We start from the raw sequence: 22,648 nt of genomic DNA, 5'->3' as shown, positions 1-22,648 counted from the left end.
AAGGTTCGTCCTTGATTTTAATTCGAAGGGCTGGCTGATACAAGCGACAGAGTCAGAGGCTCTTGTGAGCCCTTTCAGATGCGCGAAAGATGTTTCCGAGTCTGCGGACTCGATAGCCTCGATGAGTGTCATAAAGGAGTGGATAAATCGTTGCGACAAAACCCATCAGCATGTTTCACCCAAACACGAGTCTAGGCCTACACGCTTGATTGACATTTGTGGCCATGACGGGAAATCTTATAGACTCTGCTCGCCAGAATCCTCAGTCAAATTTGCTGCGCTTTCCTACCGTTGGGGACCAGGCAAGCAGTCCGAGACGACGAAGGAAAACGTTGAAGCACGGTTCAAGAAGCTGATGACTTCAGAGTTCCCAAAGACTCTCCAAGACGCCATTCAGGTTGCTAGAGGACTCGGTCTGGAATACATATGGATTGATCGGATTTGCATTGTGCAAGACGATGATGAAGAATGGGCGAAAGAGGCATCCCTTATGGCAGATATCTACGCAAACGCGTATGTCGTCTTGTCAGCCACAGCGACTGAGGACTCCAAGGATGGGTTTTTGCACGAAAGATTGGAGCCCCTAGTCATGGAATACGCACGAAATGGCCAGCAGGGCCGTGAAGTGAGTGCAAGACTCATTGAAAGCCACGACTGTCTTCGCTTTACAAACAAGAACGATTACACGTTATTCCAACGGGGTTGGTGCATGCAAGAGAGATTTCTGGCTCGTCGAATTATTCATTTCCTGCCAAATGAGATTCTTTTTGAGTGCGAGCATGGGCGAGAATGCGAGTGTGGCGCGGCCAGTAAGGAAATGATGGTGCGGCGCGTTGGCAAAGGATACTGGATGTTTGCAAACCTGCGAGCTGCCCCAGAGATGACAGAAAGTTTCGCGTCGGAATGGATGGACATAGCGCATGAATACAGCAAGATGGAACTTACCTATGGACAAGATTCTCTCCCCGCGCTTTCCGGAGTGGCAGCATGCATGGAACACTTGAAGCCTGGGGAGTACATCGCAGGACTCTGGGAACACCGCATCGTGTGTCAACTAGGGTGGTATGTTAACACAGGTCCCGCTACAAGACGTTGGAAATACCCCGAGGATGTTGATATCCTGGGCCCTACATTCTCATGGAGCTCACACGTGCACGGCATAGATTTTGACGACCCGGCTGAGAATGAACGGTACATATGTACTTTGAAAAGTTTCCAAACCCAGCCAGCCACGTCCAATCCTTACGGACCAGTTCTACATGCATCCCTTTGCCTCAGCGGCTGGGTGGTACCTGGAGATCACATCGTCATGCGCTTAGCGACGTATTTAGTTGACGGCAATCATAGAAAGATTTTCGTGTTCCTCGATTCGGGATTCAGCTTCGACACTTCTGAACCATGTCCGCCCGTTGATAGCGGTTTAACCTATGAGGGGTTGCAAGATAAGATCGCATGGAAGTCGGTGGTCTGTTTCGGTTTATACGTGGGGAATCAACAATACGATAATGTTGACGCACTTTTACTGCAGCCCACAAATAATGGGAAGAGGGAGTACGTTAGGATTGGACTAGTTTCTCGGTTAGAGAAGCGTTGGTTTGACGAACACGCGGTAGCAAGCACGGTTACACTAGTCTAGCTAGACAACTGGCAGCGAATTCGTCCGATAGCTGCAACCTGCAGCAGCAGACAAGAAAACTACACAGCAACGAGATTCTAAGCCACTCTTCCTCCCCCTCTATTACCTCGTCTGCGTCTTCTTCCACCCGTTCTCGACTCATTCGGTGGCTCCTCCTGTGGCGGTGGCTCCTCACCCGCAGACCACCTATCCTGCTCAGCCCTCAAGTCGATCCAGCGCTCATCCAGCCCTTTAGCCATCGCCTTATCTGCCCGTTCCTTGCTTACCACGCTAGAGTCCATACTACCTTGGATCAACAGCTGCATCCCCAGCACGTCTTCGGTACCTTGTTCGTACATGCCCAGGTTCAGAACCCCTCCGTCGTTGTCATAAGATGCTCGAACATCAACTTTGTTGCTCTTTTTGTGGTAGTAATAGCAGTCTTGGACCAAGCCGTACGACAGCATAGGATCCGGGTAAGTATCAGCGACGCCGTGGAAGGTGAGATTTTGAACGGCCCCTTCAAGACCGGCGTACAGGTTCTGTGACGTTGATGACGGGATGGAAAGACTGTATACGGGGGAGTTTTGCGTCGCCCGTGACAAATAGTCGCGGGGCTTGAGGTAGAGGTTCCAGCCGCCACTCCTAATTAGACTTTTGCTTTTGTTATCATCCACGATAACGTTGATGGCCGAGTCGCGCGACACCGCTTTGCGTTTCGGTTTGTGGCTAGGGGAGGAAATGGTGTGATATGCATGCGAGCCTGATAATCGCAAGTCAAACACCTTGATCATAGAGTGAAGAGCTACGCCTGCTACGAAGCGTTCTCGCCCATGTGCGGCAAGAGCATATACTGGCGAATCATTGGTTGGATCCCAGAAGATCTGTTCGAAGCCGCGTGGTGAACGCATGTCGTGCAGTCTAACGATTCCGTCATAGCCGCCAGACAGGAAAGTATGGCCTGCTTCTGAGCCACCGTGGGCTGTGCTCGGTAATGGCAGGATAGTGTAGATGGATGTCAGGTGTGAGCGTGTTGCGCTCTCGCTAGTAACGTTGAAGCGACGAAGGGGTCCGGACGAAAAGCCTTCAGGTCCAATGTGGTATACCTCGATTGGCTCAGCGTGGGGTCCCGATCCAACAGCCAATTTGTCGTCGGAGAGGAACTCGCATGACCGTAATCTGCCATTTGGCGATATGGACTTTGTTTCTGAAGAGAAGGCGATCGCCTCGTCCGAGATGGTGTCGCGGCGGATAGGATAAAGCGCCAGCGATCCATCTCCTAGTGCGCTAGCTAGCATGGGTGTGTTCGAAGATGATACCGAAAGGTCGGCTATGGGATCAGAGCCAGTTTTGTAATGTTGAATCCGCGTCTCGGCAAGGTCAGGACTAACACTGAGTAGCGACAGTTGACCTGATGCAGTCCCAAAGACGATGTCTTCATAGGCCAAATCCCGCTGGTGTGGTCGGAGCAGTTTCACCCTGGTGATATCATCGCGACCTTCCGAGCTGTCCGGTATCTTGTACGTGAACCACGTATTCAGATGTTTGAAAGTGTCGTACTTCCATGTTTGATCGGGCGCCTCATCCTTTCGCTCCTCGCGTTTTCTGATCTTCTCGATGTTTGCGCCCGCCTCTTTCGTCCTGAGAATGATTTGGGTACCAGCGGACCACGCCAGTACCTCCCTTCTCTCTCCCCACGATCCATATGTTTCTTCGTAGCTGTCAATGCTAGGTTGATAACCCATTGTTTGACCCTGCGGACCCCTCCATCTTTCGGCTTGCCAGGTGTTCATGCTCATAGTCTTTCCCGTTGGCTCAAGATATCTCGCGATCAGGCCTCTTCGGTCCCAGTTCCGGCATAACGTTGTCACGCCGTGGACTGCATTGTGGGCGTCCGCATCCAGTCCACCTAGGCCAAAGCGGCCTCTAAGCAAAGCTTTCCATCCATCGAGCTTTGCGAACTCACTCAATCGGCGGCTCGCCAGAGAGAGGTAAAGTAGATCTCGCGGTCGTTCAAGATGAGTCGTTATCAACGAGAGGATCTCATTTGGCAGCGTGTCGATAGTCGCCATGCTGCAGTCGCAACCCTTAGCTTTTGCTCAAGGCTTAGACGACTGATAATGTAATGCTGATATTCAAAGTGTCAGTTTAGTAAAACAATTGCACGTTCGGAACGGTGGCGTTTATAGGGCTCATGTTTGTTGGGCGGAAAAGTGAATGCCTAGGTGTCTCATCGGACGATGACGACAGAGTTCTCGCTTGGTGGCGTTTGCACTAGCCACATACGAGCCGAAAGGTCTGGGGAGTCATCGATCATGGCGACAACAAGGCCACTTTGTGACTCTTCTTCGTATACTGCACGCCTAATTCGGACGATATCAGCTCAACCCAAAGCGGTTGTGCAGTCAGGAGACAATATCGTTTTTGTACCTGACGTTGAACTGCGCCGCTCGGCATCCGCGCCCCAAATTAGCCGGCATCCTTCATCAGGGACCGCCACACTACCCGCTGGCCGCGATTCCCCTGGCATCAAAACGCGCTATCGCACCGTTGAGATCACGGCTGCGACTGATGGCTCGTTCTCGCGACGAGGCCGAGCCGTTGTTGTTGGAATCCCGCACTGTCAGCACGCCCTGTTGATCGCGGTGCAACTCTCGCCAGACAGCCCCATCGCGCCCCAAGCTCGCGGTATCTTCTCGGGTCCTGGGGCTATCCCTATAACCAGGCCGTCCATCCAACTCCGCGGATCCGGCGCTGATGACTTCCTTGTTGTGTTCTGTCTTGTGACAATCATCCGCAAGTGCCAACCTTAATCCTGGCTGTTTCTGACTAAATGCGCGGGGTCTCGCGAGCGTTGCCGTCAGTCGTAACGATTCCTGACAGTCAGACACTTGTTCAGCAATCCGGCGCCGCCCAATCGATCCACGACATTTGTTTTGCTGCAACGCGACGCGACGCTACGCTACTGCGCCATGGCGGACGATGAGAAAAGGGTGTTCGCCTTAATTAGCGCCATCGGCACCATTCGCGACCAGCTGCGACAGGACATTGACGGCTTGCGACAGATCCACAACCGTTGGAGAGATAGCAATGGCTCTTCCATCAACCTCATCGCGCAACTAACGGCCTTGAAGTCTAGTCTCGGTAACATCCTGGACTGGCTCAATTATGCTATTAGCGACCTCCATCCACAGCTGGTGTCCGACTTGGACGTGCTAGCGCATTCTTGTGGGCTGCTGGTACGCCATGTAGATGCCCTGAATGCGCGTCTGGACTACCGGGACCATGGTGCTGTCGATGTCGCTTCCAAACTAAAATACAGCGTCGCTAGTAGATCTATGGAACGATTGCAACAGGTTGCGCAACGACAGAATGACGCCGTGAACTTGTTACTTGCGGCATGTCAATGGTAAGTTGCTAGTCAACCTTACTTACAATCAATGTTAATGACTGCCAGTACCGCCCAAGCGCAGCGAAAGATCCTGCTTCATAAGAACCGCCAGATCAGAAAGGAAGATGCGGCAAATCTGAGGACCCTTACACAATCCTCGAAACTAAACGGCGCTTGCATCACAAGCCTTGCGCAATTATCGCGATTCATCCAATGGCTGAGACTATTGTTCCACATGAAGATTGCGCGGAACGATTTCGATGGAACAATCACACCATCGGACGAAGAGTACGAGCATATGGCAGCAATCAACCGGTCCGAAGCAATAGACCGTGCTTTGGAGAGGGAAGCAACTAACCTTCGGCACGAAACTAAGCTGGTCCTTGTAGGCAATCCACAGGGTGGCAAAGAGCTGATAATGCATCAGCTGAAAGTGCAGTTCGCCGAAGGTTATGATAAGACGGAAGAACGATTGAAGTACCGCCCCGCAGTTTACCAAGTTGTAAGATCGCTCATATCGTCCATCACGAATTTACTCACAGAGACCGGCGTTACACTCTCTGCCGAACTGACCCACGACTTCGCGATCTTATTGCACGAGCTGGACGCCAGAGAGGACGGCATATCGTCAGACGCCGTCAAGGCCATCACCCGAATCTGGTCGTGTCCCGAGTTCTCCAAACTCTACGTCCGCAACTTCGAAATCGACTTTCCACAGTACGCGCCGTACTTCGCACAAGAAGCCCCGCGCATAGCCGAAAAAGACTACGTCCCCAGCGAAGCCGACATCATCCGACTAACCCGCTCCGGCGGCGGCATCAACGAGACACGCTTCGACTGGGACGAGCTCGACATCCACCTCTTCAACATCAAAGGCTACGTCCCGCAACACTTCAAAGAGCGCTGGTACCACCAACTCGAAGACGCAACCGCCGTCATCTTCACCGTCGACGTCTCCCTCTACAACAAACCCAGCCCAGAGCGCCCCTCGGAATCCATCCTCGTCCACGAATTCGAAGGCTTCGAACAATGGGTCAACCGCCCCGGCTTCGCAAACTCAACCATCATCCTCATCCTCAACAACTTCACGCGTTTTGTTAGTAAAATGGCCTACGCACCGCTGGAAAAACTGTTTCCGGATTACACACGCAATGAATCGGATCCGGAACTCAGTGCGCGGCAATATATTCTACGCAGGTTCAAGAATATGAATCATCAGTGTTTGAGCATTTATAGCTTCTGGGTTGATTTGGATTCGAGCGATAATCAGCATTTGTATGGCGCGCTGAAGAAGACGCTGAGTAAGGTTCAGGCGACGAAGGCGCAGGAGAGGGCTTGGTGTGAGGGGCTTGAGGCAAGGTCGGAGAGTGAGAGGCCGAGTACGAATGGGCTGAGCGTTGCGGTTAGTACGGAGAGGACGAGGAGTCGGAGTGGGGGGAAGAAGAGGTAGGAGGGGGGTAGGGTGGGGGTTGGTAATTTGATGTGGTTTGGGTGAGGTGATGGGTTGGTTGGAAGGGGTCATTGGGCTGGTGCGTTGGAGTGGGATTAGAGACTGCGTTGGTTCGACATTTGGGCTTGGGGCAAGGACAAGGGCTCGGTATTTTGCTGTTTGGGGTTGGCGTTTCAGGGATTGAAGATACCATGGTGCGGGTTATTTGCATAATAGACGGGGAGGAAGTGAGAGTGGCAAAGCACGCCGTGCTATTCACATGGAACGTCGTGCAAAGACTAGTTATCTCAGATAGAATAGATCGTAATGTTTAATACTCCAAATGAGAATACACATACACGTTCATTGCAGCATGTCCCCAAGCATCTCATTGCCCGTCTCACAGGTCTCGTAGCTCAATCGTAGGGAGCAGGTGAGCGTGAGCGCCACCTTCGTTCTCACCATCCCATGCCCATCGTTTGGCGAGGGAGGGGTCTAAAATACCATCGAGCATCTCCACGACGTAGCGACCAATCGTAGGCATGAACTTCCATCCATGGAAAGAGCCGCCTGTCGCAAGATAGAGATTTCGAGAATGCGGGTGCGGCGTGATGAAGAAGTCTTGGCTTGGTGTCACTGCATCCCTAGATACTATTAGCCCGGTCCGTCATGGTGGTTGCGCCGCGCAACTTACCAGCACACACGATACTCGTCAAACTTGACGTTCTTCCCAGGTTCACCCAGTATGCCGTTCTTGACGAGTTCAAGCCGCTGCTTAAGAGCTTCGTTCGGCTGCTTCTGCGCTTGGCCGGGCTCGTTTGGTGGAGACGAGAATTCTTGGCCGGAAGCTTCGTGTTTGACAGTATTTTTGTAGGCCTCGTCTCGACAGAACTTGACGGTGTATGGATCTTGATCTGACAAGGGCGCTGTTAGTGGCATTACCTCCCCTGGGATATGTCAGCACGATTTGGGTGATGGATATTCGTCGCCTGACCTCGTGTTGGTAGGACCGAATGTACTGTAACCGGAATCTCGGTGTATTGCTGCCCATTCTTTGGGTCGAGATTGACGATACCAGTAACGACCGCTCCGGCTACCAGACGGCCGTCGACTTGTAGCTCTTTTCTGCTCGGGGCACTGTCGGCGATGAGTTTGGCTGTGCCTGCACCAGTAGCCAAGATGATGCGATCTGCTGTGATGTTTTCACCGCCTTTCGTTAAAACCCCAGTACATTCTCCATCAGCACCGAAGGTCAACACGTCGATGTTTGCTGCGGTATACTTGACTCCTGCCTCGATCGCGGCGTCGGTGTAAGCAGTTAAGGCTTTGGTAGCTTCAGCCCACCCACTGTCTCTGTTCACGAAGACTTCGCCAACTTCAGAGAAATCGGTGTTATCGTAGAAAGAATCGTACATCTTCTTGAAGCGCTCCGGGCTCGCCATCTCCGCATCAACCTTAACTCCAAGCTTCTCATAGTTCTTCAAGATCTCTCCACCCAGGTCGGTATTGTCGATATTGACCAAACCGCTCTGGTGGTAGAATTGCCTGAAGAGGGGGTCATGTCGCCAGTACTGTATGGCTTCCAACGCCTTTTCCATGTAGAAGAGGTCGCCATAGTCTGCACGGATGACTTTGTTCCAGTCCCAGGATGCGGCAAGAGGGCAGGGGTATTGTGTTCGGTCAATTAGTTGTATATGTGCTTCGGGGTACTTTTTGATCAAGTGGTAGGCGGTGGAGACACCGAAGACTCCAGCCCCGATGATGAGGTACGATGGCTGTGAGCTCATTGCGCATGGCAATGTTGTAGCGAGTCTGTGAGTTCACTGAGACTTGTGGTTGTGCATGAGTCGAGTTAACAGTTCGCATGCTTCACGTATGATGTTGGCGATCAACGTATGAGTCGGAGACTGCAAGAGCGAAAGTGGTGATGACGCACACCCCTGTCGTCTTCGCCGACGCGCTAGTCCCCTCAACGCGTCGCGTCGACCAACGCTCCAACGCCCCAACTTATCGATTGCTCCACCCACCCACCATGACGCCCAAGACGCGTTCCAGCAACCAAGACGCCGACTACAAGGTCTACTATTCCAAGAAAGCGCCCCAGCAGGTGCTCTTTCCACACAAGCGCAAGACTGTGCGCCGGCGCTCGACTCCGGTACACGATGGGAAGCGGCAAATGGTCTTCCTGCCGGATAAGATGAGGAGGCAGGGTACTCCTGTTGTCGCTGACTCGGATGAGGACAGCGACACGGATTTGGAAGAGGATTTGGAAGACGGAGGCGTTCTGATCAAGGCCGAGGTGGACGAGGAAGAAGAACGGCAGCCTGTGAGGACGACGAAGAGGAAGGGGAAGAACCGGTACAGCGATGGGGTGCAGCAGGAAGATAATGCAGAGGACGAACCGGTGCAGCCTACATTTAAACGCCGACGGACGGCAGCCACGCTTAAGAACCCTCGCCGCTCGAGGCGCGTCGAAGCCGGATCCGATGACGACGGCAATGCGACAGCCACCAAGACCAACCGAGAGCGCACATTACGGCGGCAGTCAACAATGACACAACTGGTCGATGGACGAAAGCCTTTGCCCGACGACGAAGAGCCCAGCTTCAAGCCCGTAAAACAGAGCTCGCGACTGAGTTGGGGTGGGCGTGGCAAAAGCGAAGCAAAGAGCGACAGGAAGCAGCGCACGTTGACGCAGATGATACCAGGCATGCGGCCGCAGGAGATAATGTCAGATGAGGATCTAGACGAGATATTGAGCGATTTCGAGGCCGAACACAGGGCTAGTCAGACCTACGGCGATGCTGTTGCGCAGCGCCTTGCCCAACAGGGGCTTTATCGTGTGGAGGGGAATCGTGTTAGAGCGGACAACGGTGCAAATGAAGCTGGAAACGATGTGGAGCAGAGCCTAGAGGACGAACACATAAAGAAAGAGCCCACACCGAATTCTCAAGACACCCCGGAGTTAGTGATGCAGTCAGTGGAAGACGAGATGGACGACGACTGCGAAGACAGCTACAAACCGACGCAATTTATCGAAGCGCCTGTCACAAGAACGACCCGCACGACGAGACGAGGAAATAGACCAAGAGTCGCAGACACGGAAGAAGCTTTCTATGCGCCGCAAGGACTGGCCAGGACCCGAAAAGCCCGCTTCAGCCTTTTATCGACTCCAGAGAAACGCCGTATTCGCGAGATTCCCTCCTCTCAGTCACCCGCCGACTCACCACTATCGACCCAAGTCTCTCCACAAAAGCTACATCGATCCCCTCTCAAGCAGCGTTCGGACAACCCAATTCTTGCACCAGAGACACCTTCGAAACGCAAGCAGGTTGCTTTTAAGATGCCCTCAAAGACGCCTATACCACCACCAACACTGAGGAAGTTTGAGAGTACGATACAAGACTCTGAAGACGAGGATGATGGTGTCATAGAAGAAGACCTGCCTGCTGTTGGACGTCGCGGAGGTGGGGATGCGCAAGCTTCTTCCGGGCGCCGTGAAGCTGCGACTGGGAAGACCGTTGGCGCTGATACCCAGGCAGTACTTGACAGGATCGATCAGGCATGTGCCGATGCAAACGAAGAAGAAGCTATGGAGGATTCGGCATCATCACAAGAATCAGGCGATCTACCTGAGCTCCGAGGTGACCAAGAACCTTCTCCCGAACTTGGCGACCCGCAAAAGCAGTCGAGTGGCAGATCGTCCTCTACTGTAGCCGAGTCCGTCGCTGTTAAGCAGGAGCCCGGATATGACGATGACGACTACGAGGATGACGAGGACGACGACGCAACGATATTGCCCACAGTCCCGTCCAATCCGACGAATGAAGAGAGGCCAGTCAAGAGCGAGGCTACCACGAGTAGTGAAGGAGAACTACCTTTACCAGAAGAGCAGCTCCGCTCCACCCCTCCAGTCATTGAGGACCTCATTCAAGAAACCTGCCCATCCACACCGATGGTCATCAACGACGATTCATCGGAAGAAGAAGAAGACGCCCCACCGCCAGACCCAACTCCTCCACGATCAAGCAAGGCACACGTACCGCAGTCCACCTCAACAGACATCCACCAGTCCGCAGATCTAAACAGCGAATCCATCCAAGTCCCTCGTTCACCCTCACCCGACCACGAAACCCAACAGTCCCACTCCAGCAAAGCAGAACAGCAACTTCACAACGAATGGTTCTCCTACTCGCAATACGTAAACGCCCGAGCCCCCGACTCCTCAAGCATGCGCGCCGCCCCCGACGCATTCAGCTACAACGAAACGCCCCGCCTCCCCCAAAACCAAAACACAGCACCTCATTCAACCCACCAACCATCAGGCTACCACCCCTCTCAAGCCACAACCGTAGATAAGATCACGCAGCGCACACCCAGACGTAAGCGGACCCAGCACTTTTCCAGCACGCACACAACACCGCATCGTATCGCTAGTTCTCAGCCGAATATCTCGCCGGGGAAACCGCCGCCGTTGTTTATACCGAGTAGCTTCCCCAGTCCGGAGAAGGTTGCTGCGGAGGGTGAGGGGTGGAGTAGTCCTATGTTTGGGATGACGCAAGCGACGCATGCTGCTGGGGGGTGGAGGAGTAGTCAGTGGGCGAGTTTGGAGGATTTTAGTATTCCGCCGTTGCCGCCGGGGATGGATGGGGATGGGGATGGGGATGATGAGTAGAGCGGTGGCGGGGTGGGTTATGGATGGGATTGAGTTGGATAGCAATGTCATCAGCTGTAAGGGCAACATAAAGAATATGTCTATCGCTATGGATAACAACGTACTCGATTCCGCAACCTCTACTGTACATTTGTTAATCCTGTGCAAAAGCAACCAACATCGTCAGACGATGGTGTGGTCAAAGCCATCGGGCAACCAAACCTGCAGTCTAAAGTCCTACATATCTAGTTACAAAGCCCGAGAGTTGCTATCGACGCTCTTTTGGTGGCGTCTCGGGGATATGCACGGGAAGCGGTCCGGGACAGTACATTGCGTGAACAGTCTATCGTGCTGGTTTGAAAGTATTGTACCTAATGGCATTGGGTTTTATCGGGCTTCACAGAGGAGTCGAGCACGATTACAGGTGAGAACAAGCTCTTGTTTTGGCGAATATCCTCTTTTCCCGAGAGGACCTGATTGGATGGATACACATCGATTTCGGAAGTCGTGGGTCGCTCGTCAGATGTGGGCAGTGGCGACGTCCCGCGTCGCGCCTGCAGGCTGCGCCCTCGCTTCGACCACGATTCTGAGCTCCAAATCGCCCACTTTCATCATCACGCATTCACAGAAATTCCTCAAGGAATGATTATTGGTTTACTCGATACCAGGTGTACGGTAGGCATACTCACGCCGACGCAGTGCGCGCGCTGCTCAGCCCTCAGCTGCAGCTTCGCCCCCGCCACTTCAGCTGCCAGCTCTGTGCCGGTAGTGTGATAGGTCGGAATCACTACACAATGCACCTTCCACCGGGGCCTGACACCTCAGCCTGGCCGCATGGCGTTGGCATCGATTCCAGTGCTTACTCTTGATTTCGCGCGGTAATGTTCACATAAAGACTGGCTCCGGCCTTGCGCGAATACGCCGATCTCTCAGCCCGTCATCAGTTCTGATCATTCCGATGGATCCCATTAGCGCAGTCTCCATCGCGACGTCTATTGTGACATTTATCGACTTCACTGTCAAAGTCGTACTCCTCGGCCACGATGTTCATCAGGAAGGCACCACCATCGGCGTTTCAGAGATCGAGCACAGAGCGCAGGAACTCAAATCCTGGGTCAATGGCTTGCGTGCACCAATCAGCGGTCGTAAAGACTCGCTCAAAGATGAATATGAGGTACATTCTATATCCAGCTCGTGTAACTGCATTCGCAGATAAGATGCTAATTGTTGAAGGCGCTTGACCGCATCATTGCAGGTTGCTCTGAAGTCGGGACGGAAATCATCAAATATCTTGAGGAACTCATCCCAAAAGCGAATAAACAATCTACATGGAAAAGTTTCCACATTGCGCTTCGGACTATCCTGAAGAAAGGAGAAATCGAAGGGCTTGTCAGAAGGCTTGAAGGTTATCAACAGGACCTCTCGTTACGCCTCCTTGCCCTGCTCAACGCGAAGACGGATGTACACTCGTCAGAAGTGACTCAGCGCCTTGATAGTCTCGAGACGGCGAGCAATCGCATTGTGCAGATCTTGACGTTCACACAAAGTTCTTCAGAACCATCGGCGTCACCTCGCGATCTTAGGGCGGATCCTGAAAACAAGAGCGAAAGTACTAGGAGAGAGAAAGTGCTCCGCGTGATTCTGGGGCTTGAAGATGGCACCACGCTTTCAGTCGCCGACCAACATTTCGCACTTGCCGCCCAAGAAGACTCGGCCCCTGGCAACTCAATCGAGCGTGTGATCACGTTCAGAGATCAGTCCAACACAGAGCCTGTGGAAACGGTCTCCAACGAGCGATTCTCGCCGCTTTCGACCAAAGTCTTAGCCGCGCTCAGTTATCGTGGCCTACAAAGCAGATTCAGCGATACAGCCATAGCTCATCGTGACACATACGAGTGGATATTTAAAGCACCCGAAAAAGACCGTCGTTGGTCCGACTTCGCGGAGTGGCTCCGTAGCGGAAACAGTTTGTACTGGATCTCAGGAAAGGCCGGAAGCGGAAAGTCTACCTTGATGAAGTACATTTACTCAAACTCTACAACCACTGAACTTCTCGACTCGTGGAGAGGTGGTTCTACGTTGCTGCAGGCTAGGTTCTTCTTTTGGGCGGCCGGACATACCCTGCAATCATCACACGAAGGTCTGTTACGAGGCCTGCTGCACACGCTTCTTTCGCTATGTCCACGGCTCATACCGTCCGTCTTTCCCGAAATCTGCACAGAGATCGTCGCAGGACGTGAGTTGAGCCTCTCCTGGACGCTCTCAGAGCTTATAGAAGCTCTTCATCTACTGGTCGGAAACTCCAAAGGCCTCAGAATTTGCCTTTTCATTGATGGACTGGACGAGTACTCTGGAGATCACGGTGAACTCATTCGTGTTTTCGAAACACTGTCTTCCTACGACAACGTGAAGCTGGTGCTGTCGAGCCGACCCTTAGTAGCGTTCAATGACGCCTTCGAAAACATGCCTCAGCTTCGGCTACAAGACCTGACGTATCAAGACATGATGAAGTTCGTCTCTGACAGGCTAGATCACTCTCGGGGTTTAAGGGACATGGAAGAGTTGGATCCAGAGCTCCGCTCAACCTTGGTTCGTGGCCTATGCGACATGTCAGCCGGCGTTTTTCTCTGGGTAGTGTTATCGCTTAATTCGATTCTAGAAGGACTACAAAATGGTGAGACGGCATCTACGTTGCAACGCAAACTCGACTCGCTCCCCCCGGACCTCCACGAAATGTATAAGCGCATGTTCAGCTCGCTAGACCCGGCAACGCAAAAGAGTACGGCTCGGATGATTCTCATAATGCTGAGGAGCAAAGAAGTACCAAGTTCCGAGCCAATGAGCCTTCTTCAACTAGCTCTAGCCGACAAAGAGGACACTACTGCTGAAAAGGCTATCACCGAGGAAATGCGAATCATGCCGCCAAACAAGCGACGATCCCTATGCTCGTGGATGGATAGAAGGATCAATGGCCATACAAAAGGCTTGCTTGAAGTCACACGCCAAGACAATATCGCTGAACGAGGCTCGTCTTTGATGGACGCATGGGTCGAGTTCCACCACAAAACTGCAATCGACTTCTGCCGCTCTGATGAGATATGGGCCCTACTGAAGGCACAGGCTGGCTCTAACTTCAACATCGATCTGACTCTACTCGCTGCATGCCTGCTCGAAATGAAGGCATTGCCTTCCGAAAGAGCGGTTGTAGCGGACGCCGACCGTTCATTTGCGAACTTGCGGCAAGGACTCATGTATGCCAGCTTCCTGGAAGAACGTAACCTTCGTCCCTATACGGCTTTACTGGACGATATGGAAAAGACTATGAGGCTTCACTGGGCGAAGGCGACAAAGTTCAAAAAGCGAGCGTTAGACGACGAATGGACCGCAGCGAGAGACATGACATTCGAACGATTCGCCGAACAACAACAAACCAATGCCAATACAGGGAGATACGAGCGTCATGATAACCAGCGGAACCCTGCGTTCTTGAGTCTTGCCATGCAATTTGGCTGTTATCTCTATGTTGCCGACAAAGCCTCGTGGGAAGAATCCATCACACCCCAACAACGAAGTACGCTGACCTGTGCACTCATACGGTACTACTTGACAACGGATTTTATGCGCAAAGACGGATCAGGAACAAAAGCGGTCACTGCAATTCTTCAAATCCTTGATTTGGATGCCGAAGCTGTAATACGCATGGATCTACGGAGGTGCTGGAAGACGTTCGTTTTGTGCCTGGATAGTGAAATCGAACCATCATACTGGTCTCAGAACGCGAACAACACAATGGACTTGTGCCTTGCTTTCCTTAATGATCGCGAGCTCCGACTACATCCTGACATAAATGCTTCGGAGGTCCGAGACTTGCTCCGAGTGTTTCATTATAGAGTGGTGGCCGCAAATTCACCAAGCGCAAAGAGCGATAGCACCCAGCAAGAGCTAGACGAGTTCAACACGAAGTATGACAAGGCTCAGACTATACTCGCAACGGAATGGAAGAAGACCGATAGCAAAACTCGGAAGTGGCTTGGGCTTGTGTTCATGTTGTTCGCGGCGGTCCTTTCGTTGCTTGTTTTCAGTCGCAACGGTTCATTGATTTCGTATAGTAGCTTGGACACGACACGAGAACTCTAGCTTCGCGGCCGCAGGATCTGCTAACGGTAGTCGAATGATATACACGCATCATGCGATTCTATTCCATAATCGCTCTCCTAATACCATGCTATGCAAATCTATCAACTTCCACAACCTTAGCCATCCGCCATCCCACACCCTAACTCAGATCAAACCCAGCACCGGAGAAAACACTATACAGCAACTTCTCCTTCAGCGTCCTCTCATCCTCATACATCGGCAACTTCAGCAGGTTAACACACGTACTCGTACTAGGCAACCTATCCTGATCCCTCCCCGCATCCCTAATACTGAACCTCGGATTCAGCGTACCAAACCCCAGCAGCGGGGCGCGCGGCGTGCTAGTCACAAACTTCAGCACCGCACGGCGCTCATCATCGCTCATCTCCTTCATGACCTTCCACAGGAGCTGGATAGTCGGGTGCTCGAGTCCGTCGTCGCCGATGACATACGTACCGCCGTAGATGGTGTTGCGGCGCAGGTCTTCGATGTCAATGGACGTACGCGTACCGGAGATGAGGGTCTGGAGTTCGGATTGGTTGAACATGGAGAGCCAGGAGGGTTGGATCATGGTGGCGAGGCCGCGGAGGAAAGCCGTGGTTTGGGCGTAGGGTTGGTTTTGCAGCCGGTGGCGCGCCATGTAACTAATATACACAAGCCGGTTCTGGTTGGTGACGGGGGTGTTTGAGCCGTCGGGCTTGAGGTCCTTGGTTATGGCTTTTGTTTTCTTGGGCGAGGTCGTGTGGTCGACGATGACGGTGTCGGTGACGGTGAAATTGAGGGAGAAGTCTTCAACGTCGCCAGGGTAGGTCTTGAGCTTGTGCAGGCCTTGGTATAGCTCTTCGTCTAGATCGCGGAGGTCGTTGAGCGTGGGGCGGTAGCCGGATTCGTTGGGCGCGGAGCCCGTGCCGCCGGTTAGTGCCCATTTGCGTAGGAAGAAGGGTGCGAAGTTGACGTCGACTAGGATACCTTCGTACAGACATTTGCCGATGATGCGACCTAGGAATTCGTAGCGTTGAAGCAGCTCAGTGATCTGCGCACGGTACTCTTGTGAACCCTCGCGTATGCCGGCTTGCCGGAGAGCCTCTTTGTGCTCTTCGACTGCGGCGGGATTGGGATACAGAAGATGTTGGTCGTTCTCAACAAACATGTCGATGTATTCAGTTGGCATGAACGCTCGGCTGGTGACGCTGGTGAGGAACTCCTTCGTAACACCACCACCATCAATACCAGCTTCAGGGGCGCCAAACTGATCCATGAAGGTGATTTGAATTGGTTCCTTCAAGCCCTGGCCTAGTTCATAGAACTGCTCAAAAGCATCATCGAACTCGTTCTCTCTTCTGATCCTAGCCGTGTGCTTCTCGAGTTGGCTGCGTGCGTTTGGCTGCTGCATAGTCCGGAACCGCCAGAACTCAGGATCTGCAGATCCTCGTCGCTTGATCATATCTAGTTTGACAAACTCGCGGAAGATCTGAACGCGTGTGGTGAAGGGTATGAAGAAAGGCATATTCTGCAAGATCTCAAGACGAGGCGCGACAGCCTGTAGGTACCGTCTCCGCGAAGCCTTGCGCTGCTGCCGTTGTAGTTTCTCCAAGCGTCGTTGTGTTTGTGTGCGACTCGTGCCGATGAGTTGTGGTGTATCGTCAAATTCTTCTTCTTCCAAGTCGTCAAGATCTTCCGCGTCTTCCTCTTGGATCTTGTGCCGCGACTCTTCCTCCTCAACTACAGCCGGAATGAACCCCGTCATGTCAAAGCGGGAGACCATGAGCCAGTGGTCCGAAGGCAGAAACTTGCGTCGCGAGTCACGCTCGTATACCATACGAAGTAGTCCAGTGACGAGCCCTTTCACGTAATCTATCCTCAAGCCTGCGACACCACCTATTGATGGCTCAGCATGCTCTTTCTGGGCTTGATTGTCCATGACTCCAGGATTGAAGTAGCTAAGACTTCTGTTATTGCCTCCCATGTCCTCTTCCGAGGTTGTAATGTCTACTGCGTTGAAGTAAAGTGTGAAGCCCAAATTCTTCAGGAAAGTCGTCAGATCCTTCACTTCACTTAGAGGCAAGCCGCTGTCGCGGATCTGGCCCGAGTAGATGTCTTTCTGCCCCGAGGTGAAGAACTCCTCGTCGTCGGTGACTTTGAGTACAAAGGTATATAGTTCAAGGAATACCAGGATGACCCGCCATTCGTCGGTTGTGACTGCGTCGCGATCAAGTTGTTGTTGTGCTGGCTGCCAGAAGCCATGCTGCGTTAGCCCGGACGTCCCTGGGCGGTCAGAGTTGTTCAGATTTGAAGCTTTCGGCTTCAAGAGTCCAATAGCTGCCCTTGAGTCCCTGAAGATGGTGGTAAAGACCGATGATCGTTTTGATGCTTCCCAGAAGTATTTGATCGCTGGAAGCTTCCTTGCGCTCTTGCCAGACGCCTCTGATGGGCCGATGTAGAGCCACATTCGTATCTCATCACCGCGACGAGGGAAAAAGCGAAGTAATGCAAGCGCGTAGTTTGCAAGCTGCCGGGCTTCTTCGACCTTCTCATCATCTGAAGCTTCCGCTGACTGTGATGATCCGGCCAACAGACTTCCAATACCCTCCTGATGTACCAGGGAGCGGACTTGCTCTTTCAAGAAATTCGACACGGCGCTAGAGTCTTGGTCGGCACCGTCGTCTTCGGAAAGCTCGGCGATTGGATGATCATCATCTACAATGTTGATTGGTAAAGAGTTCAACAGAACCGATACGACGGCTACAAAGTCTTTGTGAACAGCATAAGCTTCGGGGGTGTCGAAGTTGTGGGCGTAGCGGTGGAAGTAGATAAAGTTTCCTAGTAAACGTAGTCTACTTGATGTGTTCTTCAGCTCGGATTTGCTTTGCAGTCCTGCCCTCTTGGAAAGTGTCGCCAATGCGTTTGCGAGTAGTTTGTAGTTGATGGCGTCGGCAAGCGAGTCGCGGAACTTTTGTAATGGTGGTGACGTTGAGTCCGAGCCTAATAGTGGGAGGGTCAGGAAATGTATACCAAAAGCCTCATAAGCATCCAGTGTGTAGCCAGTGACCCGCGTCATCGGCGAGAGGGCTGCCCTGACTATGGTGTCACTTATCTCCAATCCTTCGCTCTGCGTTTCGAGTGTTGGGGTGAAGGTGGCCACGACGCGTGCAAGAGTGCGGTAGTAATGCTCGGCATTCTGGGACGTTTCGGCGGGTATCTGGTCGGCGAGGAACTGTAAGACGGTGAGAGAGGCCCCAACCTGATTCCATTGCATCGGCGCGTGCTTCTGAAGCTGCCGCTCTATGGCCACGAGTAGGATGCGCTCCAGCCTTAGGTATGCCCACGGCCATGGCCCGCTGGATGTGATGCCCAACTTCTTAACTGTCTCCATCTGCCGCGATGCATAGTGCTGTATCCGTCGCAGATCATCATCGCTCCGTGACGATGCGAATCGAAGCAGCCGTTGTAGCTGGGCAAGAGCTTCCTCCTCCGTGTCATATGTCGCCGCCCTCGAAGAGCCGTTCGCGTCTTCTACCCGGTCCCATGCGCCCCGTAGCTCGTCAGCCACATCTCTCCTGGCCGAGTGACCCCGCCATACTTTCTGTATCCGCTTGGCCGCATTGAGCGTGTCTCGTTCCCGCTGCCGTTGGGCTCGCTCTTGCTGTGCGCGGTCGAGGGCGGCTTGTGAACCGGCGCCGGAGCCGGGAGGGCCGAAGGGATTCGTCTTCTTGCCGCCGAGGTTGACTTGGCGCGCCTTTCGCGTGTTGCCGGTGAAGCTCGTGAACATGGTGGCGGGGCGTTGAAGCGGCCAATGCGAGACGTTGAATCGGTGTATGTGTAGGGCAAATGTGTTTAGATAGGGTCTGACGCTCTCGGTGGTGGGTGGGTCTGCAGGGGGGTATTAGATTAGGTGTGAATATGTCGCTGTATAACGGTAATAGTGAAAGCACACGGCACCAGCCAAGGCAGCGATCAGTTGGGGGCGATGTGGTGGTGTGCCCATCCGTAGGGAAAGAGGTGCACTCGGTGTCGTGAATCGTATATAGAAGGCGCAAGCTACGTAAGGCCTTCGACCGGGTTCTGCGTGTCTCGGGCGGCGATGGTGGTGGTAATGGAGACAACCATACAGTGGTCGACATCGCCGCAACCTCCGAGAGTCCGTGCACTCTGGTGCCGTCATCGCGCTTTGAAATCGCGACGCGCCCACTCTTCACCATCACCAACACAATGTCACAATTCATGCGCAAACGAAACTCACTTCTAACGACGCGCAAAAACCGACACGATGCAGAGATAGGTTCATCATCGATCATGTCGTCACATTTCCTGGCTCCAAGCCGCTCGCCATACTCCACCAATCTCAAGACGCGTGCACCCTAATACTCATACCCACGATACGCGGTCGGCAGCAACTCTAGTCCAGCCTCTCCATCCGTTTCATCCTTTTTCTTCGCGTCTTTCTTCTCCCTTTCCTTCGCCTCAGTAAGCACATTCATGACAACCGTAATAAGCACGCCCATAGCAATCAACTGTCCCGAATCCCACACTATCATCTCCGTATTCGGATCCTCCATCCACCCAGAACCAGCTACCCACTCGCGCATTGTGTATACGCGGAACCAGCAAAACATCGACGTCACGATGGGTGTGAGCAACACCAAGATCCAGTAGATCAAGGTGACGAAGGCCCGCTTCTCCGTCCACACCTTTGGCGCGCGGTCCTTGGATTCGGCAAAACGGATGGGGACTGAGATGTGGGCGGCGATGAAAGCGACGCCGAGGACTATGTACATGGATCTTTCAGGTGGCCAGGCTTTTGCGTTTCCGAAACCGAGATTGGCTTGGTTCTGGCGTGCTTGCTCTTCTGCTGCTGATCGTAGGTCCATCTCTAGCATACATGCTACTGGGAGGAGGATGGCGCTGTCTTGGCTCGAGTGCTTGAGCGCGTCATACGGGGCATAGTTGGCTTCCCTGAAGATGGTCAATCCGACACCGATGAAGGCCCCAACCGAGAGAATTAGTCGAAAAGCGGCTGCAAGTGGATTACGCCAGTACGTCCGTACCAGAGCGATGGAGAAGGTGAGAACGGACAGCGCAATCATCATCTGACTGACGGCGACTGTAAAGTGGTAACTTGTCAGCTTACATTTGCTCCGGCCAGCAAAGCCGAGAAGGAAAGCTCCGACGAAGATAGTCTGGGTGTCTGCAACGCCCAAGACGAACGTTCGGCCAGCTGCGCGCACTTTGTCTTTCCATGTCGGATCCGCGTTCGGATTTCCGGGAGTCTTGTTATTGGGTTTGTCCCTGAGACTCGCGAAGGCGCTGCTGAATTGACTATTTGCGTTGACGATTAGCCTTATCCAGCAATCGCTTCGAGCTACTCACGAGACATCTGCTCTGGACCAGAGCTCGATAAGGACAAAGATGAGAGATATCGCGACAACAACAAAGAACAGTACCATCGCGATCCAGATCTAGCGACGTTAGCTCACGTACAATGTCTGCGATCAGCAACCTGGACTTACTCCGATCCCGGCTATACCAGGCTGCGGCACCATCGCTCCCCTTGTAACATTGCCAATCGCTATCAGGTCACGATCCGCACCAAACGTCAGGCTACAAGCCTGAGCGAGGTCTACATCTTCAGCCTTGCAGGCTTCAACCACGTTGAACTGAAACCCACTTCCGCTTTCGCCTCTCAGGAAACCGAAGCTGTTGCCCATTTCGGCGGATTCGAATTACAGCAAGGCTATGCCGATATGAATTAGGCCATCCCAACACCTGGCAACAGCAAAGCTTTTAACATAATAGACCAGGCCACGAGGCTGAACATGGGGGGCCGGAAGATGCCGCCAAGCCCGTGAACACGAGAGGCTTTCACGACTGGACACTAAGCTTCGAAAGCTGAATTTCTGCCTCCAATTTCGTCGAACGTGATTGGGAGCCTCACCCATCGAGGATACCAAATGCGCCTCCAGCGGCAAACGACCCAAGGCTTCGCGTAACACCGCCACCACATGCACTACAAAAGACCAGGCTGAACTCCAGCCTCACATCAACCCTCTCCACTACCCCCAAAACTCCTTCAAATCCTCCGCCCTCCACTTCGTACTCCACCCCGAGAGTCTCTCAATCTTCTCCAACAACCCCAAAATCGCCTTCTGCTCACTCTCATGGCTCATCCACTGCCCCGCAATCCACAGCGGCTGGATCGCATTCGTCCACGCAGCATGATCATCATTGCTGATCGAGATCCCACAAATCTGACGCGCGTGCCAGAAGATCGAGTTTGGTTTAGGTGTAACGGTGGTGTTGGGAGGTTTGTGACGTAGCATCAAGATGCAGGCGGTGTGGTGGAGTTGGGTGCCGGACATGGCGGCGGGGTTGGTGTAGAGGAGACGTGGGAAGGGGGAGGTGGGTGGGGTGAATGTGGATATGGGAAGCATTTCTGCGGGACGCGTGGTGTACCATGTGGATATGTGGTGCCAGAGTCTTGTCCAACGAGCGGTGTATGCAGTATCTGTGTCTGTGGGCAAGCGTGGTGTGACGCCCACGCGACCGGCTAGGTTGGAATGGAAAGACAGCAAATCGAGGATCTGGGCGATGAGATACACGGCTTCGCACGCGTAGACGTTGTAGTCGCCAACAGAACGGAAACGGTCCACGTCGGCATCGAGACCCATCCCCGATGAAGCCCAATGCTCTACCGGTATCAGCGTCTTAGACGACGCGATAAGCCCGCCACAAACATCCATGCGAGCAAAGCACCAAAACAGCGCTTGATCCACACCACCACTAAACCCATTAATTCCCACAGCTTCTAGCAAATGCGCACATCCATCTAGATGCTGATGCCACGCTTTCGCCGAACTACTCAGCATCTCGAGTACACATAGCACAACGCATGATGCTATTACCGGCGTGCTGCGGGTGTGTAGTTGTGGTAGTACGAGTTGAATGGCGGTTTGGTAGAGCGCTAGACTGCGCGAGGTGTGTTTACTGTTGTTCTTCCGCTCTATTTGGCGGGCTGAGAGCGCGAGCATCGAGTACCGCAAGTGGTCGTGTGAGCGCGCCATGATGGGTAGGGTGCGTTGGAAGTGCCGCTCTGGGTCGAATTTATCGATCCAGGGTGCTACTTCGTCGAGCCAGTTTTTCCATAGTTCAAACTCTTCCTCTGCGGATAGCTGGGGTGGTGGGATGTTTGTGGCATCCGGCTCGTTAACAGTAGTGGCGTCAAGAGAGGTTTCCGTAACGTGCCTAGCTGCATCTTCAGCATAATTTCCTTGCACCCCTCCCCAGCCCAGTCCAACACGCGCAGCATCAGGTGTAACCTCCCTCGTCGGCACATTAGATCTCACTTCCTGTATCAAATGGCTCCGGAACGTGGAATGCGCATCGAGATACGCTGAGCCTGGTAGGAAGACGCTGTCGTCTAGATAC

At 53.2% G+C, this 22,648-nt stretch overlaps 6 protein-coding genes across 6 annotated transcripts; 3 read left to right on the top strand and 3 right to left on the bottom strand.

The window, feature by feature from the left end:
• Positions 1 to 1,713: 1,713 nt before the first annotated feature.
• J4E78_006451 (uncharacterized protein) lies at positions 1,714 to 3,360 on the bottom strand (the record flags this gene model as incomplete). The annotated part of the gene is made up of 1 exon (XM_049367063.1): positions 1,714 to 3,360. The coding sequence occupies one exon, from the start codon at positions 3,358 to 3,360 to the stop codon at positions 1,714 to 1,716; it is 1,647 nt and encodes a 548-aa protein (XP_049220810.1).
• Positions 3,361 to 4,587: 1,227 nt separating this feature from the next.
• On the top strand, positions 4,588 to 6,456 carry J4E78_006450 (uncharacterized protein; the record flags this gene model as incomplete). Its single annotated transcript, XM_049367062.1, has 2 exons — positions 4,588 to 5,024; positions 5,073 to 6,456. 2 exons carry the CDS (start codon positions 4,588 to 4,590, stop codon positions 6,454 to 6,456), a joined length of 1,821 nt encoding a protein of 606 aa, XP_049220809.1.
• A 669-nt stretch (positions 6,457 to 7,125) lies between these two features.
• J4E78_006449 (uncharacterized protein) lies at positions 7,126 to 8,222 on the bottom strand (the record flags this gene model as incomplete). Its single annotated transcript, XM_049367061.1, has 2 exons — positions 7,126 to 7,349; positions 7,430 to 8,222. 2 exons carry the CDS (start codon positions 8,220 to 8,222, stop codon positions 7,126 to 7,128), a joined length of 1,017 nt encoding a protein of 338 aa, XP_049220808.1.
• Positions 8,223 to 8,467: 245 nt separating this feature from the next.
• On the top strand, positions 8,468 to 11,110 carry J4E78_006448 (uncharacterized protein; the record flags this gene model as incomplete). The annotated part of the gene is made up of 1 exon (XM_049367060.1): positions 8,468 to 11,110. The coding sequence occupies one exon, from the start codon at positions 8,468 to 8,470 to the stop codon at positions 11,108 to 11,110; it is 2,643 nt and encodes an 880-aa protein (XP_049220807.1).
• An 813-nt stretch (positions 11,111 to 11,923) lies between these two features.
• Positions 11,924 to 15,226, top strand: J4E78_006447 (uncharacterized protein; the record flags this gene model as incomplete). Its single annotated transcript, XM_049367059.1, has 3 exons — positions 11,924 to 11,928; positions 12,023 to 12,263; positions 12,323 to 15,226. The coding sequence occupies 3 exons, from the start codon at positions 11,924 to 11,926 to the stop codon at positions 15,224 to 15,226; spliced, it is 3,150 nt and encodes a 1,049-aa protein (XP_049220806.1).
• A 139-nt stretch (positions 15,227 to 15,365) lies between these two features.
• Positions 15,366 to 20,931, bottom strand: J4E78_006446 (uncharacterized protein; the record flags this gene model as incomplete). Its single annotated transcript, XM_049367058.1, has 4 exons — positions 15,366 to 19,096; positions 19,602 to 20,542; positions 20,594 to 20,682; positions 20,734 to 20,931. 4 exons carry the CDS (start codon positions 20,929 to 20,931, stop codon positions 15,366 to 15,368), a joined length of 4,959 nt encoding a protein of 1,652 aa, XP_049220805.1.
• Between the last annotated feature and the right edge of the window lie 1,717 nt (positions 20,932 to 22,648).

This window comes from Alternaria triticimaculans (assembly GCF_023758025.1).
Source record: "Alternaria triticimaculans strain BMP 0046 chromosome Unknown scaffold_9, whole genome shotgun sequence".
Classification (NCBI taxonomy): Eukaryota; Fungi; Ascomycota; class Dothideomycetes; order Pleosporales; family Pleosporaceae; genus Alternaria; species Alternaria triticimaculans.
Note: the sequence above shows the minus strand (reverse complement) of the source record. Positions and strands in the feature narration are given on the sequence as shown.